This window comes from Mustela erminea, chromosome 1 (genome assembly GCF_009829155.1).
Source record: "Mustela erminea isolate mMusErm1 chromosome 1, mMusErm1.Pri, whole genome shotgun sequence".
In the NCBI taxonomy this organism is placed as follows: Eukaryota; Metazoa; Chordata; class Mammalia; order Carnivora; family Mustelidae; genus Mustela; species Mustela erminea.
Window position 1 is genome coordinate 209,632,063 of NC_045614.1, and position 14,294 is coordinate 209,646,356.

General features: G+C 39.0%; 2 protein-coding genes across 5 annotated transcripts in view; both read left to right on the forward strand.

Moving 5' to 3' along the window:
- The window catches only part of SLC5A3 (solute carrier family 5 member 3), a 31,499-nt gene extending 21,418 nt beyond the window's left edge, over positions 1-10,081 (forward strand). For all 3 annotated transcript variants that reach the window (XM_032354271.1, XM_032354266.1, XM_032354257.1), the window contains exon 2: positions 1,246-10,081. In XM_032354271.1, the coding sequence (XP_032210162.1) occupies positions 1,584-3,740 (2,157 nt within the window). In that variant the 5' untranslated portion in view covers positions 1,246-1,583 and the 3' untranslated portion in view covers positions 3,741-10,081. The remainder of the gene's footprint in view (positions 1-1,245) is intronic.
- Positions 1-14,294, forward strand: part of MRPS6 (mitochondrial ribosomal protein S6) — a 66,664-nt gene that overhangs the window by 21,423 nt on the left and 30,947 nt on the right. The gene's annotated exons all lie outside the window — the stretch shown is intronic.

The window sequence follows — 14,294 nt, forward strand, 5'->3', positions numbered from 1 at the left end:
ATGTGTGGCAGCGTTAGGATGAATAACAAGATGTTCTTCGTATTGATCTGTCAGCAACAATTATAATTAACTTTGTAGATTTAGAATTTGTCTCTTTTTCAGGAGAAAAACCACCAGATTCACAAACTTGATTTTAGATGGATTTAAATGTCTGTTTTGCAGAATGATTTTTTTCCCCTTAATCCAGGACTGAAAAATGTCTGACTGACTGAATTAAAGATAACTTGTTATCTCAGGGTTGATAAATGTTTGTTTCATTGAGGTTTGGAAGATACAATACATTATTTTCCGGTCTTTCAGAATTTTGTCCTCCTCCTCCTTACTGTCTTTGCTTTCTAGACCCTTTAATAAGAAAGCATGACTCCAAGGAAGAACTGCGCCACAAAGTCAGACCTCGTGTCATTGTGCCTTTATCCTCTCAGAGATTCTCTTGGAATTATTGCCTGATGAAAAGGAAGGGAAGGGAATTACCTTGAACATTTTTCAAAAATCTTTTGAGGTCTTCCTCTAGCTAGAAGAAATAAAAACATTTTAGGGTTTTATAAAACTAGAATTTCCTAGTTTTTTGTTTTTGTTTTTGTTTTGTTTTTTGTCTGTGGCATGTTTTGTTTTCCTTTAGGGCAGGAGTCATTTCAGTTTCTATGTTACTGTATGATAACTACCACATACACATTTGTAGTCGGAATTGAGGAAAATTTTATATTAATAAATTTGCATAGACTAAGTGATACTTGATTTTGTGTTTGGGGGTAGGCGATAACACTGAACTGAGCCGATTCCATCCAGGACCGCAACCGGCTATAAAGTGCATTATTCAGATTCATAGCATTTGAATATTCATTATGGTGCCCTTTTGAATAATTAGTGTTTTTTTCCCCACCCTTTTCCCTTAAGGTGCTTTAAGATTTTGGTGTCTGTTCCAATCTGAGCCGCCGACCACAGCAAGAAAGAAAGGGCAGTGTCATGGTAGCCAGTTCTTAGTTGCTAGAGAAGTTAGGTCACTTAGTTATGAGGTCAACACATTTTTGTTCTTAGTTCGAAACGATAAGTATTCTCATGACTTTAAGTACTCGATGTGCTAGTTTAGATTGCTCTTTCCTGTGGAACTGAAATATATTACAATTTTTTTTTCTTTTTATAAAGAATGTCTTATTGCGCCGTTTTTGCTAGACTGAAAGTTTCCTCATCACTTGGTGAGACCCTCCTCTAATTCAATCTTTGTCTTTTGTCTTTGCTGCCTTGCAGGGTTGGTACAGTAGGCTTCACTAACTTAGCTGCAACTCAGAATTTCTCCTCCAGCACCTGAGTAAATGCTGATGGTCTTGTGGAGAGTGGATTAAGAGTACGAGCTAAGTTCTCAATCCCAATTAAGAAGCGGAGGAAAATTTAAACTGTCTCCTTCAAAGTTTATCACAACCACCACCATCAAGACAGCAAACCAAAGGACAAAGACTTTGACCTGCTGTGTTGCTCTGTGTAGTCCAGTTCACGTATGGTTTACAGACTTGGCTGGGGTTACTAATGAGTAAATAAAAAGCTGGACACTTCTGTTATTGGACACTTTGATTCACAAAGGTACCAAAATGAGGGCTGTACTGGAGACAGCAGACATTGCCATAGTGGCCCTGTATTTTATCCTGGTCATGTGCATTGGTTTTTTTGCCATGTGGAAATCTAATAGAAGCACCGTGAGTGGATACTTCCTGGCGGGGCGCTCTATGACCTGGGTAGCGATTGGTGCCTCTCTGTTTGTGAGCAATATTGGCAGTGAGCACTTCATTGGGCTGGCAGGATCTGGAGCTGCAAGCGGATTTGCAGTGGGCGCATGGGAGTTCAATGCCTTACTGCTTTTGCAACTTCTGGGATGGGTTTTCATCCCGATTTACATCCGGTCAGGGGTATACACCATGCCTGAATACTTGTCCAAGCGATTTGGTGGCCATAGGATTCAGGTCTATTTTGCAGCCTTGTCTCTGATTCTCTATATCTTCACCAAGCTCTCAGTGGATCTGTATTCGGGTGCCCTCTTTATCCAGGAGTCTTTGGGTTGGAACCTCTATGTGTCTGTCATCCTGCTCATTGGCATGACTGCTTTGCTGACTGTCACCGGAGGCCTTGTTGCAGTGATCTACACAGACACGCTACAGGCTCTGCTTATGATCGTTGGGGCGCTCACGCTTATGATTATTAGCATGATGGAGATTGGCGGGTTTGAGGAAGTTAAGAGAAGGTACATGTTGGCCTCACCCAATGTTACTTCCATCTTGTTGACATACAACCTTTCCAACACAAATTCTTGTAATGTCCACCCTAAGAAAGACGCACTGAAAATGTTACGGAATCCGACAGATGAAGATGTTCCCTGGCCTGGATTCGTGCTTGGGCAGACCCCGGCTTCCGTGTGGTACTGGTGCGCTGACCAAGTCATCGTGCAGAGAGTCTTAGCGGCTAAAAACATTGCTCATGCCAAAGGCTCTACGCTTATGGCTGGCTTCTTGAAGCTTCTGCCCATGTTTATCATAGTTGTCCCAGGAATGATATCCAGAATACTGTTTGCCGATGATATAGCTTGCATCAACCCAGAGCACTGCATGCAAGTGTGTGGAAGTAGAGCTGGGTGCTCTAACATTGCTTACCCACGCCTGGTGATGAAGCTGGTTCCCGTGGGACTCCGCGGCTTAATGATGGCGGTGATGATTGCAGCTCTGATGAGCGACTTGGACTCTATCTTTAACAGTGCCAGTACCATATTCACCCTCGATGTGTACAAACTCATCCGCAGGAGTGCGAGCTCCCGGGAACTAATGATTGTGGGGAGGATATTTGTGGCTTTTATGGTGGTGATCAGCATCGCGTGGGTGCCAATCATCGTGGAGATGCAAGGAGGCCAGATGTACCTTTACATTCAGGAGGTGGCAGACTACCTGACACCCCCAGTTGCGGCCCTGTTCCTTCTGGCAATTTTCTGGAAGCGCTGCAATGAGCAAGGGGCTTTCTATGGTGGAATGGCTGGCTTTGTTCTTGGAGCAGTCCGTTTGACACTGGCCTTTGCGTACCGTGCCCCCGAATGTGACCAACCTGATAACAGGCCAGGCTTCATCAAAGACATCCATTACATGTACGTGGCCACCGCACTGTTCTGGGTCACAGGACTCATTACTGTCATTGTTAGCCTCCTCACACCACCGCCCACAAAGGAACAGATTCGTACCACCACCTTTTGGTCTAAGAAGAGCTTGGTGGTGAAGGAAAGCTGCTCCCCAAAAGATGAGCCGTACAAAATGCAAGAGAAGAGCATTCTGAGGTCCAGGGAGAACAGTGAGGCCGTCAACCACATCATTCCCAATGGGAAATCCGAAGACAGCATCAAGGGCCTTCAGCCGGAAGATGTTAATCTCTTGGTGACCTGCAGAGAAGAGGGCAATCCAGTGGCTTCGTTAGGACATTCAGAGGCAGAAACACCAGTAGATGCTTATTCCAATGGGCAAGCAGCTCTTATGGGTGAGAAAGAGAGAAAGAAGGAGACGGAGGATGCAGGCCGGTACTGGAAGTTCATAGATTGGTTCTGTGGCTTTAAAAGTAAGAGCCTCAGCAAGAGGAGTCTCAGAGACCTGATGGAGGAGGAGGCTGTTTGTTTACAAATGTTGGAAGAGCCTCCACAAGTTAAACTAATACTAAATATCGGACTTTTTGCTGTGTGTTCACTTGGAATTTTCATGTTTGTTTATTTCTCCTTATGAACTTTTTAAGGATATGATGAGACACTAACTTAAGAAAATACTGGTCTTTGGAAAAACAAAAAAACAAAACAAAAACAAAACTTATGTAACTGTTGCATCTCTCAGGCATTGTTTACGCTATAGGTTTTAGCCAAATTTTACTTAGCAGAAAATCATCTATTTGCAAGACTTTATTTTCCCAGAGATGGATGAAAGTAAATTTTCAACCTAAATGAAGTGAAACTTGTTTGACAGACTGAATTGTGCAAATGTGGTTTAAAATTTTCCATACCAAAGTAAGGAGAGACCAATTATTCTCCTAGAACACGTAGAGCAGAATAGATGCTAAGGTTATTATGAATAAGGTATACTTTCTGCACTGCCAAATCTTGGTAGGCCTTCTTATCCTGAAGTAGACTTGCTCATTTCAGAGTTTTTTCTCTGTCTCTGTAATCCCTACTACCATTTAAAACTAATTCGTGGACATTGTGTAATCAGATGTGTACTGAAAACCTAACTGATGTGCTTGGCGGGGGGGTGTCCTTGTATCAGGACAGGTTAGTTTGTTTGCCAGGTTCATTTTGCTAGCAGGAGCCTGTGGATTTTGATTGCCAGAAGAAAGGAGGAAGAATGTTTGCCTGTAGCTGTTTTTGTACCACCAGCATGTGGAATGTTGGTAAAAAGTTTGTTCTAGTTCCTGTTTTGTTTTGTTTTTTTTTTTACTTCGACTGAAGTTTAAGTGAACCGTACTCAAATGACCACCAACTCTGTCTTGATAAAAAGATATGTCATGATTGTATTGTCAGATGATAAGGGGAGAAAATGAAGTAAACATTGCTGATGATCCCCAAATTTATGGACCAAGTTAAAGATGTTTATGTAGTTTGGGAATTAGCAGTCCTCAAGCAGTGTTTGAGCAACTTACGCTCAACAGGCGGCTGACTATTCATACTCCACTACTTCTCCAGCTTTGTTCTTTGTTCTTGTCATTTGGTAACATTTTTTCTTAGCCACACACTTTCTCAAGTGGATTCAGTTGGAAGATATGTCCAGAAATTTGAAGAAAACTGTCTCTGTGTTTGTGCTGGGTTGCCCTGCTTGATTGGATCATGATATAGTGAAGCTGAGCTTTTGGAGGGAAAATATAATTCTGAGATCATATTGTATCCTTGATAAGTTTTTTTTTTCCCCCCTAATTTACTTTTTTTTTTTTTCTTTGAAAGACTTGCCATCTGTACACAGCCTCAACATTTTTAAAAAGTTACCTTGACTTAGAGCATGAGGAGGTTCCAGTGCAAACTCGGCATCAGTAACAGAAAACTGAGTGCATGCTTTGCCATTGGTAGATTGTCAGTGTAGTCTTTCTGTAGCGTGGATAGCATGTTAAAGAGGTGTCACGAATAAGAACTTCTGGATGTAGTATTATGTCTTGTGGAGGATATGCTATGACCTGTGTACTTATAGGACCCTCTGTCTTCCCATGGCATGGCACTCCCTTGCAGCCTTCGTGGATGGGAATCTTTTTCACAGGCTGATTCCCCTTCTTTGAGGACAGGATACAAAAGATGTTAGAGAAAAGCTCTACAGATTATGAAATTCTGTGTCTGTGCTCTCAACATGGTCCTTTTTCCTCCATGACATATGAAGGAAACCAATTGTGTATCTACTTTCTTTGACTTTCCTGTAATCTGATACTTTTTAAATTGCATGATTTTATTAAGCTCGTATTCTTTAGAGAAAAGTATTACTTTTTTAGATACTTTTGTAGATTTTGAATCAAAACTCAGTCCTAATGACTTTAAATTTTTTGTATTCTATAAACGAGTTTCATTATGATGGACTTGTTTAGTCCAAAGTTGATTTTAGAAATTTATCAGGTAGCATAATGTCTTCCCGTCTCCAGGAGGCTTTCTGATGGACTGAGTTGTAGACGAAAAAATAATTCATGTATGAATAGCATGATTTCTGAGAGCTTAGAGTGCCTTGTAGAGTTTTTTTTTTTTTTTTCCTCAATTTCATTCTTACAGTTTATAAGCTGGGGGCCAAATAAATAGGGACCATCCTTTTCTTGTATGGAGGAGGCTGTGGCTCTGACATGTCCAAGGTTACAAAAAGTCTATTGGGAAGAACAGAAAAACCATGTAGCCAAAGCTGGACTCCTGGTTTGTCTTCTTCTCAGAGGAACTATTTTTCCCTTTGAGACAACACTTTGGTATTTGGGAAAATAATAGGACCTTAGATTTTTTAAATTGGTATTAAGTCGCAGGAATTAAAATTTTCTTTGACTTTGAACATATTGCTGTGTAACTCAGCAAAGAGGATTGACACACTGGCTGGGCAGCCTTCTTACCCCTTCTTAGAGTATAAATTACTAGGTGGTGTTTATGTGAGTCTCCCCGCCCCCTTTATTTAATGTTGAGCCCTAATAGTTTGAAGTATTAGGATCCCCCCCAACCTTCTCTTTGCTGCTGTCTTAGTACGATACATGAAATACATCATCTTGTGTCTGTTTGTGTATATATAGCAGTAGGTCAAGTTTAGAGTACTAATGTCTGTAAATAAGGAATGACTATTAGCATATCCATTAGGATGTTTATTCTTGGCAGTATAAACATCATTCTGTTGAGACTGAAGTCCCTGAAGCTTGCCCTTATTATTGCTCTCCAGTAGTAGATAATGTGCTTGAATAAGTATGTGAATTGCTGGTTGCAGCTTCATTCAGGGACCACTGTTCAGTTTGTTTCGTTAGAATGATTGTTCATGGAGTGATACCGGTCTGTGTTAAGCTAGCAAAATGTTCATACTTTACACTAAATGGGTCCTAAATGATGACATTTCATCTGTAGACATTAATATGTATATATTTTTGTACTGGCTCAAGCTAAGGTTCAGAATTGAATAAGCATGAAATTGACTAAAATAGTTACCTCAGAGTCAAAATGAAGTGAGGACATTGGTCTTCAAAGGTAGAGAAAAAATACTCTCTGATCTGCTCTTAGTAGTATCCCCATTCCTTAGAGTTTTGTCCTTTCATGCAGTCTCAGTCTTGAGATTTGATGAGCAGAGCTTAGTACTCTGGCATGCAGAAGAATTATTGGGTCCAAAAATATTATGTTCTTTGCCCCAAGGTAGTAAGTGGGTTTGGAAATAGCTGGGTCAGTCTTTTTCCAGGGCCATTCTTTTCCTGGTGAGGTAATCACTCTTCTCTTTAGGTTAGGGAGGCAGCAAGTAGTAGGGCAGTCCTGTGTCCTGTGACCTACATTCTGCAGATCTCCTCTCGCAAGGCTTCCTCTTCACTTGGCTCAGAGCACCCGTTGTCTTTTTGCACAAAGAGCCTGGCCAGGGCCATAGTTCTTAGCATGTCAGGTAATTCGCAGGGACCTACATGGGAAACTTCACATTTTAAGAATTGATTGGGAGGCTGTCATTCAGTTCTTTAACCCGAGGCCGATTGGGAGTGGGGGTACTGAAAAGTCTCGCCTCAGTGTCTCCATTTCTCAGCCCATTGCTTTTTCTTCCCTGTACTTACAAGGTGCGTGGATCTTCCCCTTCTTCTTCAGATATCATTTAGTGCGGCCTCTATGGGTTATTCTCCTTCTTTACCATCCTCCAGACTGGCGATACCATTGGCTGTTAGAAGGTTAGGCCCATCAGTGTTCCCACTGGGCAGTATTTGGCTTACTTACTCTCCTTACGGTTTTTACTCTGCTGTGTCGTTTTCATCTGCGGTGTGATGGTTAGAAGGGACCACATGGGTATGGAGTAGTGACCGCCTCACTGCCATTCCCCTGTATTGGGTTGAGAGATATGTGTAGACCATTCCTGTTACGTTATGTGACCACAGAGACTTTTCAGGACAGAGTTTTCCGAAGAAGTAAAAAACAAAAAACAAAAAAAACCCCTATTAAATGAGGTGCTGAAAAATACCTGGGTGATACAAACTTAACAAGTTAGGCAAAGGACAAACATGAGCTTAAAATGTGCAGGCATAGAATTCTATTCAGTGAATTCTAGAACTTGAAGCATCTTGGCTAGTTTAAACCTTTCCCCATGTAGATTAGGATACCAGTAACAAGATCCAGCCTTTAAACCCTGGTTTGATGTTAACTATTGTGATATAGGAGTTTTTAAAACATATTTGAAATTAAAAGGACCGATACTTGATAGTGATACTTTAGTAGAAAAAATGCTTTTAGGCTCGTATTCATAAGATTTCTCATTAACGAAGTGTTGAGTTGCATTAAGACATCTTGATGTTGACCTTAGCTTGAGCAGACCACAGATAGGGTAGATTCCTCTTCGTGGTGTACCCACCTACCATTTCGAGAGACTGGTCTTTCCCCCGTTTGTCTTCCTCACCTTGCTGTGATTCTTCATCTGTTCTTTCTTTTAACACTACTCAGATTCCTATTTTGATCTTTTCTCAGCTTAATTCACGTTCAGGCTTATTGCGATGATGTGCAAAAGTGCTGCTTTGCCCCAGTTTTGAAGACTTGGATCCAAATAATGATTCATTAACTATAGTTGTGTTTAAATATACTGAATTTCTATTAGCTTAAACTGTTAAATTCTCAAGAATGATTTTCTCAGACTCATGTTCACTAGTGTTCACTAGTCCTAAAAGCCCTGGTAATGCATCATTATTGTATTCTGAAAATTCCTTTCTTCAAAAATGAGGGAGGCAGCAATAGTTAAAATTCATACCAGTCCCTTTGAAAGGGTGGTATTTCAATACAGAGAGGAGTGGAGTTTGTCTCGATGGCCAGAAAGCCTTGTTCTCGCAGTGCTTAAGGGTAAAAAATTGGAACTAGTCAGTTGGCATATAGAGAAGCCCTTTTGTGCTCGTTAGGTAGGAAGCTGGATTATATAAGAAGCTTCGATTACTACACTTGGTTGGCTTAACTCAGGGCTGCAGACCCCTTTTCCTCCATTAAGTCATTTCTCTTAATTGGAATGCTTTTTATCAAACTTTACCCTCTGTTGGAAGACTAGGTATTCAACTTCTTTTACTCTTAGAATTGAATTTAGCTAAGATACAAACTACTTACAGGCTTTGGCAGCGCTGAGACCCACACCGTTATTCACGGAGTCCTATAAATGTGTTTATTTAAACTTCTTTCCAGTGCTGGGAATAAGGCTTTAAACTACTGATTCACCTTTAAAGGAATGTTGTGAAAATTGATATAATTTATGTTTCTGTTTTCCATCTCAGATCCTTTATAACAGATTGGATTTAGTTTTTTTGTTTTGAGTTGTTCCAGTAACTAACAGCCTTAACCATGGATATATTGTCTTACTCAGAAATAAAAAAGGTTTGATATGTCTGCATTGTTACTTATTTCATATACTTTACTTTTTAGGGGAGGACCATAATCTGAAGCTTTTGATTTTAAACCAATAACCTTACTTTATGTAATGACTTTCCAGTGTGGTTTGGTTAACCTGGATTCGCACTATGTTTGAAGAGAGGGATGCTAGAATACATAAGCAAATGAAGAGTAAGTCAGGACAAAAGCACAGTGGTCTCAGATTTTTCCTAGTGTAGGAGCAGTAGCTTTGCTCTCAGAAAAGCACTGTATCAGTTGTTGCCCATGATAATGAAGCCACTCCATCCTCTCCGACCCCTGTCCCAAGTTTAAGATAGTTTACAGTCTGTGAACTCTGTCAATAAGGAAAATCCATTATTTCAGTGATTTCCGCAACAGCACAAATCGACAGTAGATAATCACGACCTTATTGGAGACTTATCTTTATCTTGGTAAATTCACCTTGTACTGCTGGAGGAAGGAACGTTTACTTTTTTTAAAAAATTGCCTTTGGATAAACTAGTCTGGATAATTTTTCAATATATCATTGTAGCTTAGACTTCTGTAAGTGGAATGAATGTCCCTTAATAACTCATTTTTTGGTTATAATAGTTGGAAACTGAAATTAAGCTCATTGCTCTTATTGAAATCCCAAGCTGGCGAAGGCCAATATATAGGGTATTTCGTAATATAATCAGCTTCTGAAATTTAGTGTTTTGATTAGTGCCTTCTGGTTGCCAATATTGACTCTGCTAGTTTACACATTTCCCTTTCTTGATAGAATATACTTATTTGTTACAATTCCTCTTTTTAAATTTTGTTACAACTAGTTGAGGAAATACAGAAAAATACATTTATATTTACATACTTTATATGCAGCCTTTGTTTAGGTTCAAGGAAACCAGGTAGCTCTAATTCCTGTTGCAGTTTAAATGTTATTTATTCATCTATATTTGTTTTATATCCTTAATTGAAACTATAAGGTTACTTATTAATTCTCTGAATATATTTTAACTATTGTTTTTCCAGTGTAGGTTTGATAGGCATATCTGAGAACATACATGTGACAGCAGTTTCACATTCCATGATAGGTGAAAGCTTAAAGTAAAAGTCCATAGAAAGCACAAATCATGTTCATGCAGGTGTGTATCTCCACATGTAGAAAGCACAAGACTAACAGTATTTCTCAGTATCCCGCAAGTGCCAGTTGTACAGCCCACCAGGTGTTTGTCTCGGGAGTTGTGGAGGACCACAGTATTGAAAGCCCTAGACAATGAGGTATCCTGAGTTGTGGTCGTAAATGATAAGTGATTTAAAATATAATAATCTGAGTAAGTTTGTGCTACTTTGGTAGAGGGAGAAAAAACAAATATCAAGAATGTTGCAATTGTATTTCGGGGTTACTAGCAAAGATGGGGTCTATGGGTTCTTTCCTATAATCTGGAACTAAAACAGGGACAGACTTCTAGGCTTTTGGTGGGTGAAGAGTTTGACCAACTTTTGCTTTAAGCTGTAGAGCCATTGGTGTTATTATTATTTTATCTTAAATCTTTAGATTTTACCTGCTATGAGTAGTTCCCTGAAAACATGGAGAAATTTCACATTTTAACAGGGCAAATACTACTTGTCTTTAATCTTTGTGTAGGTTTGTAAGAGGTGAATGTATCTTTATTTTTTCATGTGCTTTACTGCACTTCATTTCAGTAGAGCAGAATTCGATCCGAGTGTTCCTAGCATCAACCTAAATCTTATACACATCTGCCAAAGGAGCTACTTTGCTTGTCACAGCGGTTATGAGAGTCCAAAGGATTCTTGTACCTGTCCCATTCCCTGCTTCATGGTTAGATTAGGTGAAATCAGAATGTGCGTGCAGAAGAAAATGTGTTTTCTCGCACTCCGTATTGCCCTGGTCTTACCCCTTGCTTTCTTTACCTGAATAGTCCCAGTTTATCAAGAATGAATGAATAGTCTTTGTCTTGGATTTTGCCCATAGGTCAAAAGCTGTGACTCTCTGTGAATGGGAGAGAAGTGACTATGTTTGTTCCCACTCTCCTCTATTTTGTGTATTTATCTTCTTAAGGAACGAGTTAGTCACCTTTGGTAATACATGGCTGAAGATTAAAGCTGGTGTAGACTAATGTCACATGTTTTAGAAGGGTTAACCGGAACACCTTTAGGGAGAGATTGCTCCTCTAGCAAAAGACAGGTGTGTTCCCTCAGTATTTTAGAATGTAAAACCTCAGGTTTGGGGGGAATGAGGGCAGAGGAGTGCCAGAAATGCAGGAAAAAAGGAGAAAGATTTGAGGAACGTCTTTGGCTTAGCAATGTGTGATAAGGCAAAGCAGTTAACAACCTGTTAGTCCTATATAGTATGTGTCTGTACCTTTAAGTATTGTTTTTAAATTTAAAATCCTTTGTAAGAACTTACTGCTTTTGAAGATCCCTTTGGCAGAATATCTTTCATTTATAATTCCATGGAAAGTTGCTTTAATTAGTCTAGGTGAAAGTCGTCCTAGCAGTGTAAATATGTATAATTAGAATTTTCTAATTTCACTTTGAGATCTCTAACTTTTGAGTGGCAAAAACAGATCAACAGGTCTTTTGCTCATGGACTTTTCTGTGGCGTTGTTAAAATGCAAAAGCTTTATTTTTGTTAATAATGACATATTACATTAGTGTCAGATGATGATATGGAATCTGTTCCCTGCTTTTCCCCACCAATACTGCTTTGGTTTATAGATTGCCAACAGAGTTCAGAGATACAGCGGGGATCTACCCATTCTTTGCTTGGACATCCCATTTTCTGTTGCCCAGACCTATGTTGGCAATCACATATGAACTATGTTATGCTTCTCAGTGCTTTTTTTTTTTTTTTTTTTGATAAGGTGGATATCAAAAATAGTTGCTGTGCAAAAGTTAGTAGTCTTCTTCAAGAAGAAAACCAATTCCTTTTCTAATATCCTGTGAAATCGCTTCATTCCTTTATTTTTAAGCCAAACGTCAGCAGAGTACTGCTGCTTTTATCTAGTACTTTTGATATGTAAGTATTGCATTTTGAAAAGATGTCTTCGTTGAAAATTGTTTTTCCCAGTGTCCTCCCTATTATGCTTTGTTCATATTTTCTGTTAGAGACCAGTCTGTGCACTGGGGGTGTGTATCGTGTACATGTATCATTTCGTCAATTATGCATTGTAGACCAAATGTGATTATAAATGAAGCTGTTGAGTTATTGGTGAGTTTTTGGAATTGTAAACTGATTTCCAGTGTACCCTTGATTGTCCACAGGTTTTTTTGTTTTGTTTTGTTTTTAAGGTTTTATTGATAGGGTCCATCTTCACATTGTACAATGTTTTAGTTGCAAGCAGAAAGTAGAATTTGGTATTAACCAGGTTATTTCCGTATCGAAAGGAATACAATTGAAATTGTAGATTTAGGATTGTTAACCATACATGACAATTCTAACTTGACTATTATTCTAACCTACTGTATACAACTGATTTTTTAAATTGTAGACATATATGATCTTGGTTTAATGTGTTTTTTAAAAAGTGTTATTGTTGAAAAAAAATGGAAAAACAATGAAGCAAATCTGCTAAGGAGCTGTCAGTTTTCATTACTGACTCTGTAAAATACACTGTTCTTTGTGTACTGTGTGTTATTTTGCCAGCTGCTGCATTAGCCTTCAAAAGTATTTGGAAACTTCAGATGAACCTACATTTCTTGCAAAGTATATTCCTTTCTGTGGTATCTTGTCCTGTAACTGAAGTATAGTAATTATTTTATGGAAATGTTATTAGCACTTCTGTACCAACTTTGAATAAAATGAAAAATTTACATTTCTGTGACTTGAGTATTTTCAGTGTGAACACGTCTGCCCTCAAAAATGTACAGGGTTCTGTGCTGGAGTTGAAGAGGTGGTCCTTCACTGCCTTTTCTCTTTTCTCTTACTGCTTCTGTTTGGAAGTAATTTCAGATTACATGAAAACTATGGGGAATAGTATGAAGAATTCCAGAATCATTTTCATCCAGATTCGCCGGTAGTTCACATTTTGCCACATTCGCTTTGTCATTCTCTCTTAATCATACACACTTTTCTGAACCATTTGAGTGTCAAGTTGCAGACACAGTTCCCCTCTACCCCTTAAGTACTTAAAGTATATTTAAGATAGAGACAGTCACTCATAAAATCACAATATAATTATCAAAATCTGGAAAGTAACAGTGATACAATATTTTAATCGGAAGTCTTGATTCAAGTGTTGCTATTCCAATAATGTCCTTTCATAACATTTTTTTTAAAGTTTAGAAGCTTTTCTGTCTCTCCCCTTCAATTAGCCACAGTTCCTCAGTTTTGTTTTTTTTTTTTCTTTCATGGTATTGACATTACTGAAGTTTAGAGCCCATTTTGAGAACGCCCCCACCCGATCTGATGTTTCCTTATGATGAGATTCAATCTGTGCATTTTTGGCAGGTATACGGCATAAGCAGTACTATGCCCTCAGAACTTCACAGCGGGAGGTGTGTGATGTATTGTCCCATTATTATTGACACTAACCCTGACACTTGATTAAGATGGTGTCTGCCAGGTTTCTCTACTGTCAAGTTACTGATTTTCCTTTTGCCAGTAAGTAATTTGTGGGGAGATAATTGGAGATTATGTAAATAACTTATTCCTCATCGAGCTTGAACCCCTGATTTCAGCATCCAGATGTAGTTCTTGCCTGAGCGAAGTTATCACTATGATGATGCAAAACAGTGATTTTTTTTTGTTTTTGTTTTGTTTTGCTATACTAAAATGAAGAGTTTCCCTCTTTCCCTGTTTATTAATCAGTATGAACCTGTTTACTGGGTTATAATACATTACTGTCATTATTTTGTTCAAATGTCTCCAGATTTAGCCTGTGACACTCTGCAGGCCAGTTTCTGTGTCCTTCATGACACATTTCCATCACACACACTTACTTATTGCCCAAAACAGGTGTTTTCATGGTTACCTTGTGCTTTCCTTGCCCCCATCAGGACCAGGCATTTAGTAGGGAATGGGATTTAGAAACCAAGGTCTGGGTGTGCTCATTTTTACAGGCGTAAACATGGTCATTCTTCCTGGCTCTTTTCAGTATATCAAGGTGTGAAATTCATACATACCTACTGATACCTCCCAGTTCCAAATGAGCACTAGAGGATTCTTTTTAGCTTACCCCCATTCTTTTTATCTCCCTTTTCCAACTGCAAGAAATCAAGTAATATTGACACATTAACTCATTTTTTT